At 49.0% G+C, this 14,223-nt stretch overlaps 1 protein-coding gene across 7 annotated transcripts in view; it reads right to left on the minus strand.

Moving 5' to 3' along the window:
• Positions 1-7,999: 7,999 nt before the first annotated feature.
• The window catches only part of SH2D4A (SH2 domain containing 4A), a 57,041-nt gene continuing 50,817 nt past the window's right edge, over positions 8,000-14,223 (minus strand). For all 7 annotated transcript variants that reach the window (XM_047717265.1, XM_047717266.1, XM_047717263.1 and 4 more), the window contains 2 exons: positions 9,794-10,014; positions 8,000-9,301 (listed from right to left, as the gene is read on the minus strand). In XM_047717265.1, the coding sequence (XP_047573221.1) occupies positions 9,209-9,301; positions 9,794-10,014 (314 nt within the window). In that variant the 3' untranslated portion in view covers positions 8,000-9,208. The remainder of the gene's footprint in view (positions 9,302-9,793; positions 10,015-14,223) is intronic.

The following is a 14,223-nucleotide window of genomic DNA, read 5'->3' on the forward strand; positions in this document are numbered from 1 at the left end:
GAAACAGGACACTGAGGGGCTTGGAATTCAACCTCAGACAGCAAAGGGAGACTGTAATGAACTCTGGCTCCAAGGACCCTGTCCCATGATGTCTTCTAAAGGAAGGATCCTGTCAAGAAAGCACCGAGTCTTGGTCTCGTCTGAGGTCCCTTCCCACTCTCTGCAATACCCCTCTATTCTTACGGAATGTAAGTCCCCTAGCAACCAGCCCAGCCATCTCCCTGGAGCTGTGGTCTCTGACACAGACCTGGGTCTTCTCTGAGCTGCGGTGAGCTGACGCAGCCCGGGGGAGCTGCTCGTTTGCACCTCTTGCCCCTCCTCGCTCAGTAACGGCAGGATGGTAGCTTGAAGTCCACCAGGACGGCAGTATTTACTCCAGGGAGATGAGCAATTGGCTGAGGCTACCAAACAGGACACCTTTTCCCCTCCTGCTCTGCCACCATACCCCCTCCCAGCTCGCAGTTAATTATGGACCAGCACAGCTGTGCCCCCAAGTGACACACCTGTTCTCGTCACGTGCTTTGTAGCCTTTTGTAGTCATCAGTGTGACCAACTGGCTTCTCTCCACACATCACTGAGGAATCAGGCCTAGGAATTTGCAACAGGTAAACAGAACTTCACATGGCCCTTCTCTGAAGATTCTGTCCGACTCAAGTAGGCACTGTTAGGGTCTGTGATCAAAGGAGCGAGACTGATACAAAGCGAAGGTCAAGCAAAGCTTTATTTCGTGCCAAGCATCGAGAATCAAACCGACCATTCGGGGCCACCTCTTACAGAGAGATCGACGACCCCCAGCCTCACAGACTAACTTTTATAGGGGAAAGGCCATGTGGTTGAGCCTGGCCACACGTAGGTGGCCAATGAGATTGCAACACACAGAGAAAGCTGCACAGTCATGCTAGGTCACACACGGGTGGCCAATTGAATTACAATTCACCCCATAGTAGCTATTTGAACTAGCCTATCTCCTTGGTCAGAATTGGCGCCCAAAAGGCAGGACCCACACTCCTTGGTATCTAGGGAGACAGTATGCGCGCCCCACTGATTGGATGTCTCCACTTGGCCCAACTCATCCCTGCATTCGGGCTCTGTTATCTCCACCTGACCTGACCCGCCCTTGTATTTGGGCTCTGTTATCAGGGACTGGTCGACCACATTTTACTGGTTTCCCAGACTTGTTTTTAAGTAAGTTCCCCTGGGGGGGGGGGGGGCAGGGTCAGTTTAAGTTTTACTGCATAAACAACAAAATCACTGTTTAACCCAGATGAAATCGCTCTGGCTCAATAGGCCCTGACAGGTACCATACGCCATTCTGAAAATTAAGAAAACGGCTTCCCAGAACCTAATTTTTAAAGATTTATTTATTTATTTATTTGACAGAGATCACAAGTAGGCAGAGAGGCAGGCAGAGAGAGAGAGGAAGGGAAGCAGGCGCCCCGCTGAGCAGAGAGCCCGATGCGGGGTTCAAACCCAGGACCCTGGGATCCTGACCTGAGCTGAAGGCAGAGGCTTTAACCCACTGAGTCACCTAGGGGCCCCAGAACCTAATTTTAATACCTTTTGTTTCAGGGGAAAATCTTCTAATGTCATCTAATTGTATCTAATCTTATCAGTGGTCAGTGTGGTGTGGTAGTTAATCGCAAGACTCCCCCAGCCAGAGGGCGGGGGCTGAAATTCCGGCTCTTTCACTGGCATCTATACGATCTTAAGCCAGGCACTCGGCATCTCCGTATCCGTTTCCTTGTTCAGGGTCATGAATGCAGTCATATCTACCATGTCCTAGGCCTGTCATTTTGGAATGTTGGTGAGGTCCAGAGCTGACAGCCAAGCCATCTTTGGTGTTAAAAAAGGTGGTTTTATTAAGGCACGGGGACAGGACCCATGGGCAGAAAGAGCTGCTGCCCCGGGATTGTGAGGCGCAACTGATTATATACTTTGGGGTTGGGGGAAGTAAAGATCAGGGAATTCCAATGAAACCTAGTGATGTACTGTATGTTGGTTAATTGAATTTAAATTAAATTAAAAAAAAAAATAAGGCTCACAGGATCCCAGAGGACTTGCTATTGTCAAGCCAAGGCTGTTTTTCCCTCTAGCAAGGCATTACCATTAAAGACAGCTGGGAGCTTCCTGGGGGACTGTTACACTCTGCGTGCCCCAAGGGTTTGTCAATGGGCTGCAGGTTATAAAGACATTTAATCTGCATTTCCTTCCGTCTCTGTATGCACATCCCACAGTTAGGATTCACCACCAGGTCCACACTCACAGCTGTCTGTAATGCTTCCCAGCACACCCAAACCTCCTGGGCCGAAGTGGGCTGCATATTAGAGATCATGAGCCCATCACATGGGCATGGCTGTCCTTTATTTCTATCATTCTGAAAACAAGTTAAGTCTATCTGAATGAGGGTAACTAGGAATGTAAAATATAATGGATAATTTCTTCCTTAAATTCTGTGCTCAGGAATTTGATGTCAGTGACCTTCCTAGGCAGCTGAGGAGCATTAGAGGTTTCTGAGGTCAGGGGCAGAGCCGGGCACCTTCGGTATGGAACGCCACTCTGCTGAAGCAGATGATGTCTTCCCAGGTGCGGTAACTGTTGAGGGGCTTGCTCAGAGGGCGGGGACAGACAGTGGCTGGCTTCAGGCTCTCCGGTTCTCACCGCCAGCTCCGGAGGGCTTGAAGGTCCTGGGGTGGGGGTAGAGAAGGGAGTTTGGCCTCCAGCAAGTCCAGAGTCTTCTCTTGTGCCTCGATTTCCCACCGTTGTTCTGCCCTTCAGCCCACCTGAGTCCCCTGGTGGTGAATGAAAACACCGTGATCCAGGAACTCGGAAAGCACAGAGCAGCCTCCCTCTAGCTGCTCTGTGAGCCCCTGCGGGTTTTCCGGGGCACTGTAGCCTCGGACGCAGCCCTCCAGCCCTCTGTTTGCCCTCTGTATGCCCAAGGCCTTGTACTGAAAGGCTGCCTTGAATGGGACAGGAGAGCAGGTGGGAATACTTGCCTTTTGAAAAAGATTTGACATTGTTTCCGAGAATTGCAGATCAGAGATAATGCCCTTGGGCGGTCCCTGAAAGGGTGGGTGTGTTTTACTCCCAACACCCATCAAAGAGCCGGCAACTTCGGGGGATGCATATTCCGATTAGCCTTCTATTTGAATTCAAAGCTGTTTCTCCAGGCGGGACCCAGTCAGCGCTGCCAGAAACTGTGGCAACTGTGCCCGCTGCCGGGGGCAGGAAGGGGTGGGGGTGGTTTTTCAACACACAGAAAATGTCCTCTCAGCAGAGGTGCCTTTCAGAATGCCTCTGGGATACTGATCCTGTGTGTGCCCTCTGCAGTGGTCACGGTCACCCACTGTGCCCTGTGGCTGTGTCTGCTTTGACTGCTCTTCCAAAGGAGGGCACAAGTGACAGCCTGGGGACAGAAGCAGGCATGGCCTCTGGGCTGTCTCTGCCCATCACCCAGTCACCCAGAGGCTCGGGGAGGGCCAGGCCACCTTCAGTGACCTATGCCCAAGACTCTCCAAATGTCCTTTGGTGGCTGATGGCGCGGCTAGCTTGCCGGCTACATGCAGCACCCAAGCGGGACCGGACGGGGCTTACTCCTCATGGACCTGAGCGGCAAGACCTCAGCTGGCTCCTCCCTCCTCCCCAGCTGTTAACCCCCCACTCCGTTTCGAACCCCACCCCAGACAACCCCCCTCCAACCCCAGTGTTGAAAGAACCGCAACATTCACCATCGCCTGGACAGCTACGTTGCGAAACCTCATTTGAAACAGTTAAGAAAAATAAATAAATAAAATGGAAAACAAACAGCAAAACCCTCAAGTTACTTTCAAAGGAAGGCTGAAGGGAAAATGTTTTTAAGTACTTGTTCTTTCTTCCAGTCATTAGTTCAAAGAGAGCCGGGTAGAAGTCACCCCTACAGCGTGGGGGGCTGTCCCGAACAGCAGAGTGATGGGTTTGGGAAGCCCTGTCCAGAGCTCCACCACACCACCCAGAGCTCCTGCACGAGATAAGGTACAGCGCGTGTGTGTGGTTGTTGAGGGGCCCTGTGGTGTTGCCTACCAGCATCTTGACCCAGCTGGAAGGAACATCCTTTTAGCTGAAGGAAAAGAAAAGCTGATTTAGACTGACCGGAGAGCAGGGGCTAAACGCCCCCTCCCCCACATAAGTCTGGGTTAGCACTGGCAGGAGCTGACCTATTTGGGAGACAATGCATTTAATCCCAGAGGGATTTGGGTTTGTGGTAAATCCTCTGGTCAAAAAGGCAGGTGAATACTTGGGGATTTGTGATCAGGAATTCCCGAACAACTGAATCAATTTGTCAATGACCAATTTTGGGTAAAGACGGGTCACTACTAACTTTGGGGTTGTCAAAATTCGACATTAAGAGAATGCCCTCTCTCTGCCATTTCTAATCCAGACTAAGGTAGCCGTCTCTCTGCAAGCCATTTCAACTGGCTAATCTACTGTGTGATTCCCTAGTATAACCCTTACTCAACAAGCTTCCCTTCCCCCCTGAAGATTTCATCCCAGAAGCTCTAGCAAATGGACCATTGGCATGCACAGCCCATGGGTTATACAAGCTGAGCTCCTGATGGGAGCACGGAGTGCACGAATCCTGGCTTTGTTGGACCCAGGAGACTTTATGTGTTTCTTTTCTAAGCCTTGGAATCCAATGGGTGACTTGAGTCACTCCTGTTTGAGAGCTGAAGCTCAGACAAGCTTAGTATTGTTCTTTTAAGATTCCACACAGCTAGAGGGCACCTGGGTGGCTCAGTCAGTTAAACGTCTGCCTTCAGCTCCAGTCATGATCCTGGGGTCCTGGGATGGAACCCTGCGTGGATAACCTTGCTCAGCGGGGAATCTGCTTCTCCGTCTCCCTCTGACTCGTGCTCTCTCTCTCTCTCAAATGAATAAATAAATAACCTTTTTTAAAAAAATAACTACACTGCTGGTTAGTGATATAGCCAGGATCCAAACCCAGACCTGCTAGACTTTCTACTATGCTGAGCTCACTCATGACCCAACAGTGTGTTTTTACCACACAATAAAAAGCACTATTGTTCTGTCAGGCTCCGGAGCATTTTCAATCTGGGGCAGCGGTAGAAAGCGTGAGGATGAGGCAGAGGACAGAAGGAAGCATGGCAAGTGCACTGGAAATAGAACGCTCACGTCCACAGTGGGGGCAGTGAGAGAAGAATTAACACGGCAGGATGTCGAGTCTGTGATGCGGAAGGGAAGGCGATGAGAAGCTCTCAGAGAATACAGCAGAAAGGGAGGGAGAGAGGAAAAGGACGGGGAGGAGATCACACAAATGGAAAGCAGAGGGGAGATGTGCAACTCGGATTTGTGGCCACTCCTGAGGAAGGGAAAGCGCAAATTGTCGTGATGAAGTTCTAGAACCTAGGTGAGGTTCGGTGGGGTGAGGTCCCGAGCAGATGACCAAGAGAGAATTCTTGAGACGTCTTTGGAGCAAAAATGGTGGTTTATTAAAGCCCGGGGACAGGACCCGTGGGCAGGAAGACCTGCTGCCCGGGGTTGTGAGGGACGGCAGGTTCTGTACCTTGCGGTTGGGGGAAGGTGAGGGGAAAGGGAGGTTTCAAGGGAGCTTTCATATGCTAAAGAGGGCCTGTAAGGTGCCAGGATATGGGAGGTCTTGAGGTTTGATTAAGGTTGTCTTTCCTTTTCAGCAAGCCATTAATATCAGGATAGTTGGGAGATTCCTAAAGAATGTCACATTTGTCCCACCCAGGAGTGGTGGGGGTGAGGGGGAGATTGTGAGGTGTCAGCCTTTTGCTTTGTCCTCAGCCAGCCTTCTGCTCCCTCATCAGTGGGACAGGTGTCTTCTTTAAAGACGCAATTGTAGAGACTTGCCTTCTGAAAGAGAGACCCCCAGGGTTCAGTGTGAACGTTCTTACCACACTCTGGGCAAGAAGGAAAGCCCAGAGGCTGTATCTAATAGTTGGGCTAGGATGAGAATTCAGGCTTCCTCAACCCCATTTGCTTTTTTTTTTTTTTTTTTTTTAAAGATTTTATTTGTCAGAGAGAGAGAGGGAGAGCGAGCGAGCACAGGCAGACAGAGTGGCAGGCAGAGGCAGAGGGAGAAGCAGGCTCCCCGCCGAGCAAGGAGCCGGATGTGGGACTCGATCCCAGGACGCTGGGATCATGACCTGAGCCGAAGGCAGCTGCTTAACCAACTGAGCCACCCAGGCGTCCCAACCCCATTTGCTTTTAATCACTTTCTGAATTCTGTACCCTTTTCCCTCCCTAAGAATTTCAGGTAGCACTGCTGGCCGCCATATCATCAAACAGTACAGAACTCAGATCTGCTCCCCCTTGTGAATTCAGTCAGGTCTTTCCCCGCTTACTAAGTCATCCCACAGTAGGATGTTACTTAGTGTCATTACGTCTGGATAGGACTGTACTTACTTCCTCCAAAATCGTCTTAGGCAGAGGGAATCATAAGTCTTCATAATGATGAGTGACTATAGGGTACTTTTCTATTTATTTCAGAACCTTAAGATTTCAGAACTGGATGAAATTAATAAAAATCAGCTAGTAAAAGCACCTTCTTTTAATTAAAATAGAACTACCATGTGACCCAGCAACTCTTCTTTCCAAAGAAAACGGAAATACCAATTCAAAGAGATACATGCACCCCTAGGTCCACTGCAGCATTTTTTACAGTAGCCAAGATGACAGAAGCCACCTCAGTGTCCGTCAGTAGATGAGCGGATAGAAAGAGGCGGTGTGTGTACACGATAGAACATTACTCGGCCATAGAAAAGAATGAGGTCTTGCCATTTGCAACACAGATGGACCTTGATGGCGTTATGCTAAGTGAGATAAGTCAAAGAGAGGCAAATACTCTATGGTTTCACTTACCTGTGCAATCGGAACAATAAATGGATGCGGAGAATGGATTGGTGATTGCTAGAGGGAAGGAGGGTTGGGGTGGGGGGCTACATGGGTGACGGGAGTGAAGAGGTACAGACTTACAGTTACAAAATCAATAAGTCATGGGTATGTACAGCGTGATAACTACAGTGGATAACGCTAGAATGCATATTTGAAAGTTGCTAAGAGAGTAGAGCTTAAAAGTTATCACAAGAAAAAAAATCTCGTGACTTTGTAAGGTGGTGCATGATCCTTAGACTTACAATGGTGATCATTTGACAGTCAGTTCACACGTCAAGTCGTTATGTTGTACCTGAAACTAATTTAAGGTTAAATGTCAAGGACATCTCAATTAGAAGAAAATACCTTTTTTATTAGAAGTGAAAACCTCAGCTCAGAGAGGGAATGGTGGGAAGATGTGGGTCCTGTGCGGTCTCTGCAATTCTAAAATGTCATGGCTGTTGAATCACAGTTAGAAATGACAGTTGAACACAGGTCCTCTTGGACAAATGTCTCATTGACAGGTGTCTTTCAGACTACAGAAACACAAGGGATATTTCAGGAATCACTTCACCATGATGGGTGTTTAAAAACTTTCTCATGAAAGCACACACGCGCACCCATACACACTCCCACATACATATGTACACCGCCCTCTTCTCCTGTTACGTTTTACACAGCCTGCGAGGGCTACACAACCAGCAACCTCGTGAACAAACTGCCACAATGTCTGCTTCCTTTGAAAAACAGCTGTGGCAGGGAGTAGGCCGGGGTACAAGCGAGCCTCCACCTTCCCAGAAGACGATTCTGGGGTTCACAGCACCCTGGGTCACTGCCCACAGGCGACCCCCTGGCTGGGCCGGCCCGAGAGTTGCTGGGGGTTGGCGGTGCAGACGCAGGGGGCATAGGATTCCTGACCGAGCAAACCTGCATCCCAGAGCGAAACAGAGCCGGTGGGAGCTTACTCTTCTCTCCCCTCTTCCTTTATTCTCAGGAGGGCCGGCTGTGTAGCCACAAACGGTATGTAGCACCCATCAGGTTCTGTAAGGATCCTCTGTGTGAGTTTCCGAGGGCCGCTGTAACAAATTACCATAAACTCAGTGGCTTAAGACAACAGTCATTTATTCTCTTACAGATCTGGAGGCTCGAGGTCTGAAACCGAGGTGTCAGCAAGGCCACATGCCCCTCTAAGACTCCAGGGAGGATCCTGGCTTGTGAGGGCGGCCAGCATGGCTTGGCTTTCCCTGGCTCGAAGCCGCATCACCCATCTCTGCTTCTGCGGTCCCAAGGCCGCCTCGCCCCTGTGGGTCTCTGGCTCCCAATCCACCTCTCCTCGTTAAGGAGGCCAGATGCTGGAGGAGCTCATCTTCACTTGATCACATCGGCAAAGACCCTATTCCCAGCTAAGGTCACATTCGCAGGTACCAGGGTTGGGGACTTCAGCCTGTCTTCCCGGGGACACCATCCATCCCAGAACAAGGTGGGCATAGGTGGGAACCTATGGGGGTTAGGTGGCTTCTGAGTCCGGTAGGACCCTTTACAGGTGTCCTGTGCTGGGGCATGAGCACTGATGGAGAGCACCTCGGGTGTGCGTGGCTTCACCTCGTGGTACGCTCCCGGACCGGGCCAGAGTACACAAGGCGAGCACTGTCCCGCTCTCCAGAACGAGGAGACTCGAAAACGTGCTCACTCCCCTAGAGTCCGCAGTATTTCCTGATGCGTGAAGCCTCTCCTCCTACAGTTTTAACTCCTCATTCAATTTGCATTCCCAACTTTTGTTTTTCTATGTCTCTTTCTTACATCCTGGCTCCAACATGCATGATAAATGAAGTGTGTTTGCAGACCGCCCGTGAAGTCTCTTCTGCCAGCTCCCCAAAGCCAACGTGGAACTTAATATAAACACAGTCCTGAGACATCTCGAAATGATGCAAAGAGGGAACGTAGAGGTCATAAAACAGTTCACGGGAGGTATTGGTTTTTGAAGTATGTCTTAATTCCTAAGAGGTTTCAATTTCTCCTTTGTTCATTTTATATACATCATTAAGGTTGTATCCTTCACGTTAGGTAGTTGCTGAAATTGGGGATCGTCTCCCTTTACTTTTGGAGTGAATATGATGCAGAGGTAATTTTCTCTTAACGTTAAACTCCAGCATCTGCACAGGAGAGAGATTTCCATGGGGCTCCAAGGACACTTGCCCGTTGGTCAGTGCTGGCTCTGCTGCAGGCTGACTTTGGCCTCACACGCACAGGTCTGAGCAGTGTTAACCCAGAGGAAAGCCCAGCTGGAGGGCGCAGGACACCACGGGGGACGCTGTCACTCGAAGAGCTCCAGGTAATCCGGCGGCTCGCCCTGCTGACCACAGGGGTAGAGGAGGAGCTCCTTCCCCAGGGAGGTTATGGGCTCCACCTGTGAATCAGAAGGCAGAGATCAGGCTGTGCTGTGGTGGGCAGGTTGTCGAGACAGTAGAAATAAGAAGGTCATGCCCTTCCCTGCCTCCTCGGAGCACACAACTTCCTATTTGCCCTTGATTTACATGAAGCTTTATCAGTTTATGGCAATCTTAGGAAGAGATTTTCTCATCTGCAAATTGCCATGTACCCTCTTTCCCTCCCAGGCTTGAGTTCTCACTAAGTGTGGCCTCAGTTGCGATCAGCGTGTGCACAGGCCTTTAGCATCTCCTCCATTCTCGGCCCCAGTGCATTCTCCCTGAGTATCCGAGGAAGAACTAGGTTCAACGATAAAGGAATTGTAATTAAGAATCCTGATTATCTGGAAGAATTATCAGACACTAATCCCCCATTACTTGTCTCAATCTCTTTTCTTATAATTGCCTTTCACTGCTAGAGCTGCTGTGGGACAACAATTCACAGAGCAAGTCAAGCCTGTACACCGGGTCACCTTGTGGTAGTCCACCAGCGCGGCCAGGGTGGCGTGCTGCAGCCGGTCCACGCCCAGGAAGCTGTAGGAGTCCGTGGAGGCATCTATGAGGAAATGCTTACAGCCATCCTCGGACAGATAGGACAGGGCGTAGCCTTTGATCCTTTCACTGATGCGGACCAGAAAACTGCCCGGCACGCAAGTGCTCAGAAGCTCATTTGCTCTCTTTAATGTCAGGATCCCTGCAGGAAAGAAAAGCAGGTATTTTAGCCAAATCATTTCCAGAACTGTCTTCAGTTAATATAGCTGCATGCATAAAGTTTAGGAAAAAGTAAGAGCAACTTCAAGTCCATTTTGGACTTCTTAAGAATATACTACAGTATCACTCATCTCCTGGTATTCAGTAACTGGGCAAGCAGGGCGGCTGACAGCGGCCAATGGGTAACATAAATGAGAGTGTCAAGATTTAGCCTTCGGAATACGTTCCCGCCTATGCCCCCCGTTATACCACTGCAGGTGTTAGGCAGCTTCTGAGTCTGGTAGGACCCTTTATAGGTGTCCTGGAAGCATTCCATCTGGAAGGGGACTGGAAGGCGTCTTCCTCGGTTTATTTCTGGGGACTCTGTGGCCTGGAGCATCTTCCTATATGGTCTTAGACGGTGGTTCTCCACCAGGACAACGTATGGAAATATCTGAGAGACATTTTTGTTTGTCACGGGCAGAGGAGGCGACGGGCTCCCAGAGAGGCCAGGGATGCTGCTAAACATCCGAAAGCGCACGGGCAGCTTCACCTACGAAGAATCCTCCGACCCAAACATCAGTTGTGCTGAGCTGAGGGGCCTGGTCTAGGAGTCAGCAAGTTAGTAACAGAACCGGGAGGGACCCAGGTCTACAAGTCTTTCTACTTGGGTTACTCTCTACTGGGTTATACTCCTAAGTGATGCTTCAGTGGCATTTAAAGGAATAAAAATATGTACACATATGTATATATGGATATACATGTGCTTATATATTTATGTCTTCATATATGTTTGTCTTCATATATATTCAAGATGAAACTCTTCATTTACATGAAGTTTTGTGTATGTGTGTGTGTGTGTGTGTGTGTATACACACTTTAGAAGCCTCATGAATTCACACTAATTCAGACCAGCCTTTCCCCCCAACTAGTCCAAATTCATGAGGTTTCACTCCTATTCCCAATTTCCCTTCTTAGTCCTGTTGCAGTTCATCAGATGAATCAGTGACATGGTGAGACCTGCAGAGAGTGCGCAAACACATCTCGGAGAGATGGTGAAGTCATTCACTTAATCAGCGGGTTCGGATCTGGGAGGAGGAGCAGAATTCTCCCCGTGATCCCTTTCACCACGGCAGATAGAAGCTCTTACTTCTGTTTCAGGGTTAGCTCCATACTGATACTCTGTATCTTAGTAAAAGAACCTCATGGTGAAAAGGCAATGGATGGACCATTATAGCCCTTTAGTCTTGTTATTAGTAAAGTTAATTGAGAATTGAACCCTAATTATCCAGAGTATGACATCAGATGAAAGCATCGCTGCTTTCTGGGGCACCTGGGTAATGTAGTCAGTTGAGCATCTGATTCTTGATCTCGGCTCAGGTCGTGATTTCAGGATCACGAGATCAAGCCCCACATTGGGCTCTGTGTTTAGTGTGGAGTTTGCTTAAGATTCTCTCTCCCTCTCCCCTTCCCCCCTGCTCTCATACCTGCTCTCCCTCTCTCTCTCAATACATTTTTTTTAAAAATCCCTATTTTCTTTTTTCTAAGTAGACCTTTAATAAAGAGGGGATTAAAAAAATCACCCACTCTCTCCTAGCCAAGACCTACCAACCAGCATCTCTGTCTTCTCTTCTCCCATGTACATTTCAGGAGGCCCCAGGGCTGGCACCTCAAACCCAACTCTGTGTAGCTCAATTCCAGTGAAACACAGGGATGAGAACTGGGGGTGTTGCACAGATAGGGAATGTCCCTGAAACAAAAGAGCCATGGCCTCTCTTCTAGGGTCTCCAGGTCTACCGATCCAAGCCCATCAAGGTTACCATGATGCTCATGCATTATCTCCATCACTACCTGCTACCTTTCTGCCCTTTCCCTGATGAGACTTGAGCCAGTGGAAACTGCAGGCACCACTGACAGTGAGTGAGCCTCGTGGGTCAGCTGCTGTACCGTCCACTTCAGGTGCTCAAATGATGCCCATCTAAGATCCAACAGATATGGACCGCTGCTTCTGTTGGCCATTTTACCTTTCTAATCACACCTGACCCTATTGATAAATGACAGATGACAACCATAATCTGAAGCAAGGCAACAGGTAAGCAGCCTACCCAGGGACTAAACGTGACTGAAGTTTCAAGACTCTGTATTTGTCTATAAAGACAGGGATATTTTTCACTGACACTGAAAACTGCCCTTCAGAGGTGAGTGAAGGAGCAGCAGCATTCTGGAAGAAAGATTTCTCTCTTCTTCCAGACTTACCAACAGCCTAACTCTGAAATTCCAAGTTACTTCAACAGATGGGGTAGATGTTATAACCTTAGCATGTTATACAGATGGATTTAGATTCCTAAAACGAAAGCTATTCCGGAAAATTATAACCGAACCTGGGTTGTTAGGTTAAATTCTTCCTAAAATCAGATCAGACAGTAGCTGTAAATCAAACTTCCCGAAAGCATCTCAAACTGTAATTATTACCCATTCCCCATAGATCTGGGCACTGTGTAATTTCCAGACACCAGAACACAATAAAATGATTTTGTGGCAAATCATAAGTCCTAATGGAGGCTCGAATACTGTGGTTCTGAGGTTCAGAGATGAAGTGCTGTGGAGACCACGCTTCGCTCTTTCTGCTTTACAACAGGATTATCATTCCTGAAGAGAACGTCATCTGGCTCATCTGATACTTGTCCACGCACAACCGTGATTCCACGGAAGGCAGGGAGGCTATGATTGCTGCCAAGCAGGAAGCTTTGTCCGCCTGCGAAGAGAGTTCTCGACTGCAAAGCCAAAATCTAGTGTCAAGTACTAATGGCTGCGGACTTGAGCAGTCTCCTTAGCGGGGTGCGTGACTCTAAGAATTTTGAAGCAGTGGCCTTCATCCTCCCCCTAAAGGCAGTGACGCCTCCAGGCAACCTCCCTCTGACCAGCTCTCTTCACGCATATTCTAAGAACCAAGCCTCTGTGAGTTCACAGGAGGATTTCCCGTGCCAGCGATGAAGGGTAAATAAAAAGTTTCCTTTGACTTCATTTCATTTCAATTACTTTGAAAAGACAGATCTTCCCCCAGCACTGCTCCGTTTGAATCTGGGCAGGGGGTGCCAGAACCATCCCAGTCCAGAAGAAAGCAGATGTCGCTGCACGAGGTCTTACCGGGCAGCTTCTGACTCTTGAAGAGCCTGGACAGAGCTGCCTACCACCCCTGAGAGCCTGAGCACCCAGCCTGGAGGTTCCCAACAGCAGGAGCTGGGAGGGAGCAGACAGAAATGTCCCATTCCTTTCTCTGTGTGATGCCAGGGCACACTCGAGGACTGTGCTATTCAACACATTTCTGTGGCAATGCAATGACTGCGCTGGCCCTGTGGTACTGAGGACCTGAAATGTAGCTAGTATGATAGAGGGACTCAACCCTTAATTTTATTTAATTTTAATTAATTTTGGTGTAAAGAGCCACATATGTGGCATAGCTGCTGTGTTGGACAGCAGAGCTTTAAACCCCACTGCAGTGAAGGGAGAGCTGCATGATAGGCTCTATGTTTTCCACAAAAGAGGGTGTATAGATCCCGAGATTGAAATAACTCAGAAACCCTACCATGGCCCTTGTTGGAGATCCACCTGGCAGCAACCACCTTACAGAAGGAGGACAGGTCAGTGGGATGCCCTTCTCCACAGCCTCCTTCTGGAAAATGCCTACACATTCTGTAAGATGCAACTTAATAGCATGAAGCTTTCTGACTTCTCCCTGAGCAGCAAGTCAAGGTTCCTCTGCACCTGCTGAGCACCTGTTCTCACCTCCACCTGAGACTCCCCTGGTCTATCCAGGGTCCCCCCCGGTTCTCCCTCCCTCCTACCATGTACTATCCACAGCTCCATTGGAGTACTCACAGCACATTCTACTGTCTCTCCCTGCCCCACATCCTTGTGATCTCCTAGAAGCCAACCACCACATCTTATTTTCACACTCTCAGCACCTACCACTTACAAGATGCCCAGAAAAGGTCTAATGAGTAATTCTGTCTTATAATCAGGCCAGAAACTTTCTTCTCTGGGATGCTTCTATGCAGCCATTGCCTCGAGTCTGATCACTTATGGACAGGGACAAGGGATGCATTTCAGGTTTTTCTGAAGCACTACTAACTTTGTTCATACATATGTAGGGCCTGTGTCCAGAGTCTGGAAAATGTGTTTAAAAACCAAATGATAGGTAACCAAATAATAG

The sequence above is a fragment of the Lutra lutra genome, chromosome 2, assembly GCF_902655055.1.
Source record: "Lutra lutra chromosome 2, mLutLut1.2, whole genome shotgun sequence".
NCBI classification, from domain to species: domain Eukaryota; kingdom Metazoa; phylum Chordata; class Mammalia; order Carnivora; family Mustelidae; genus Lutra; species Lutra lutra.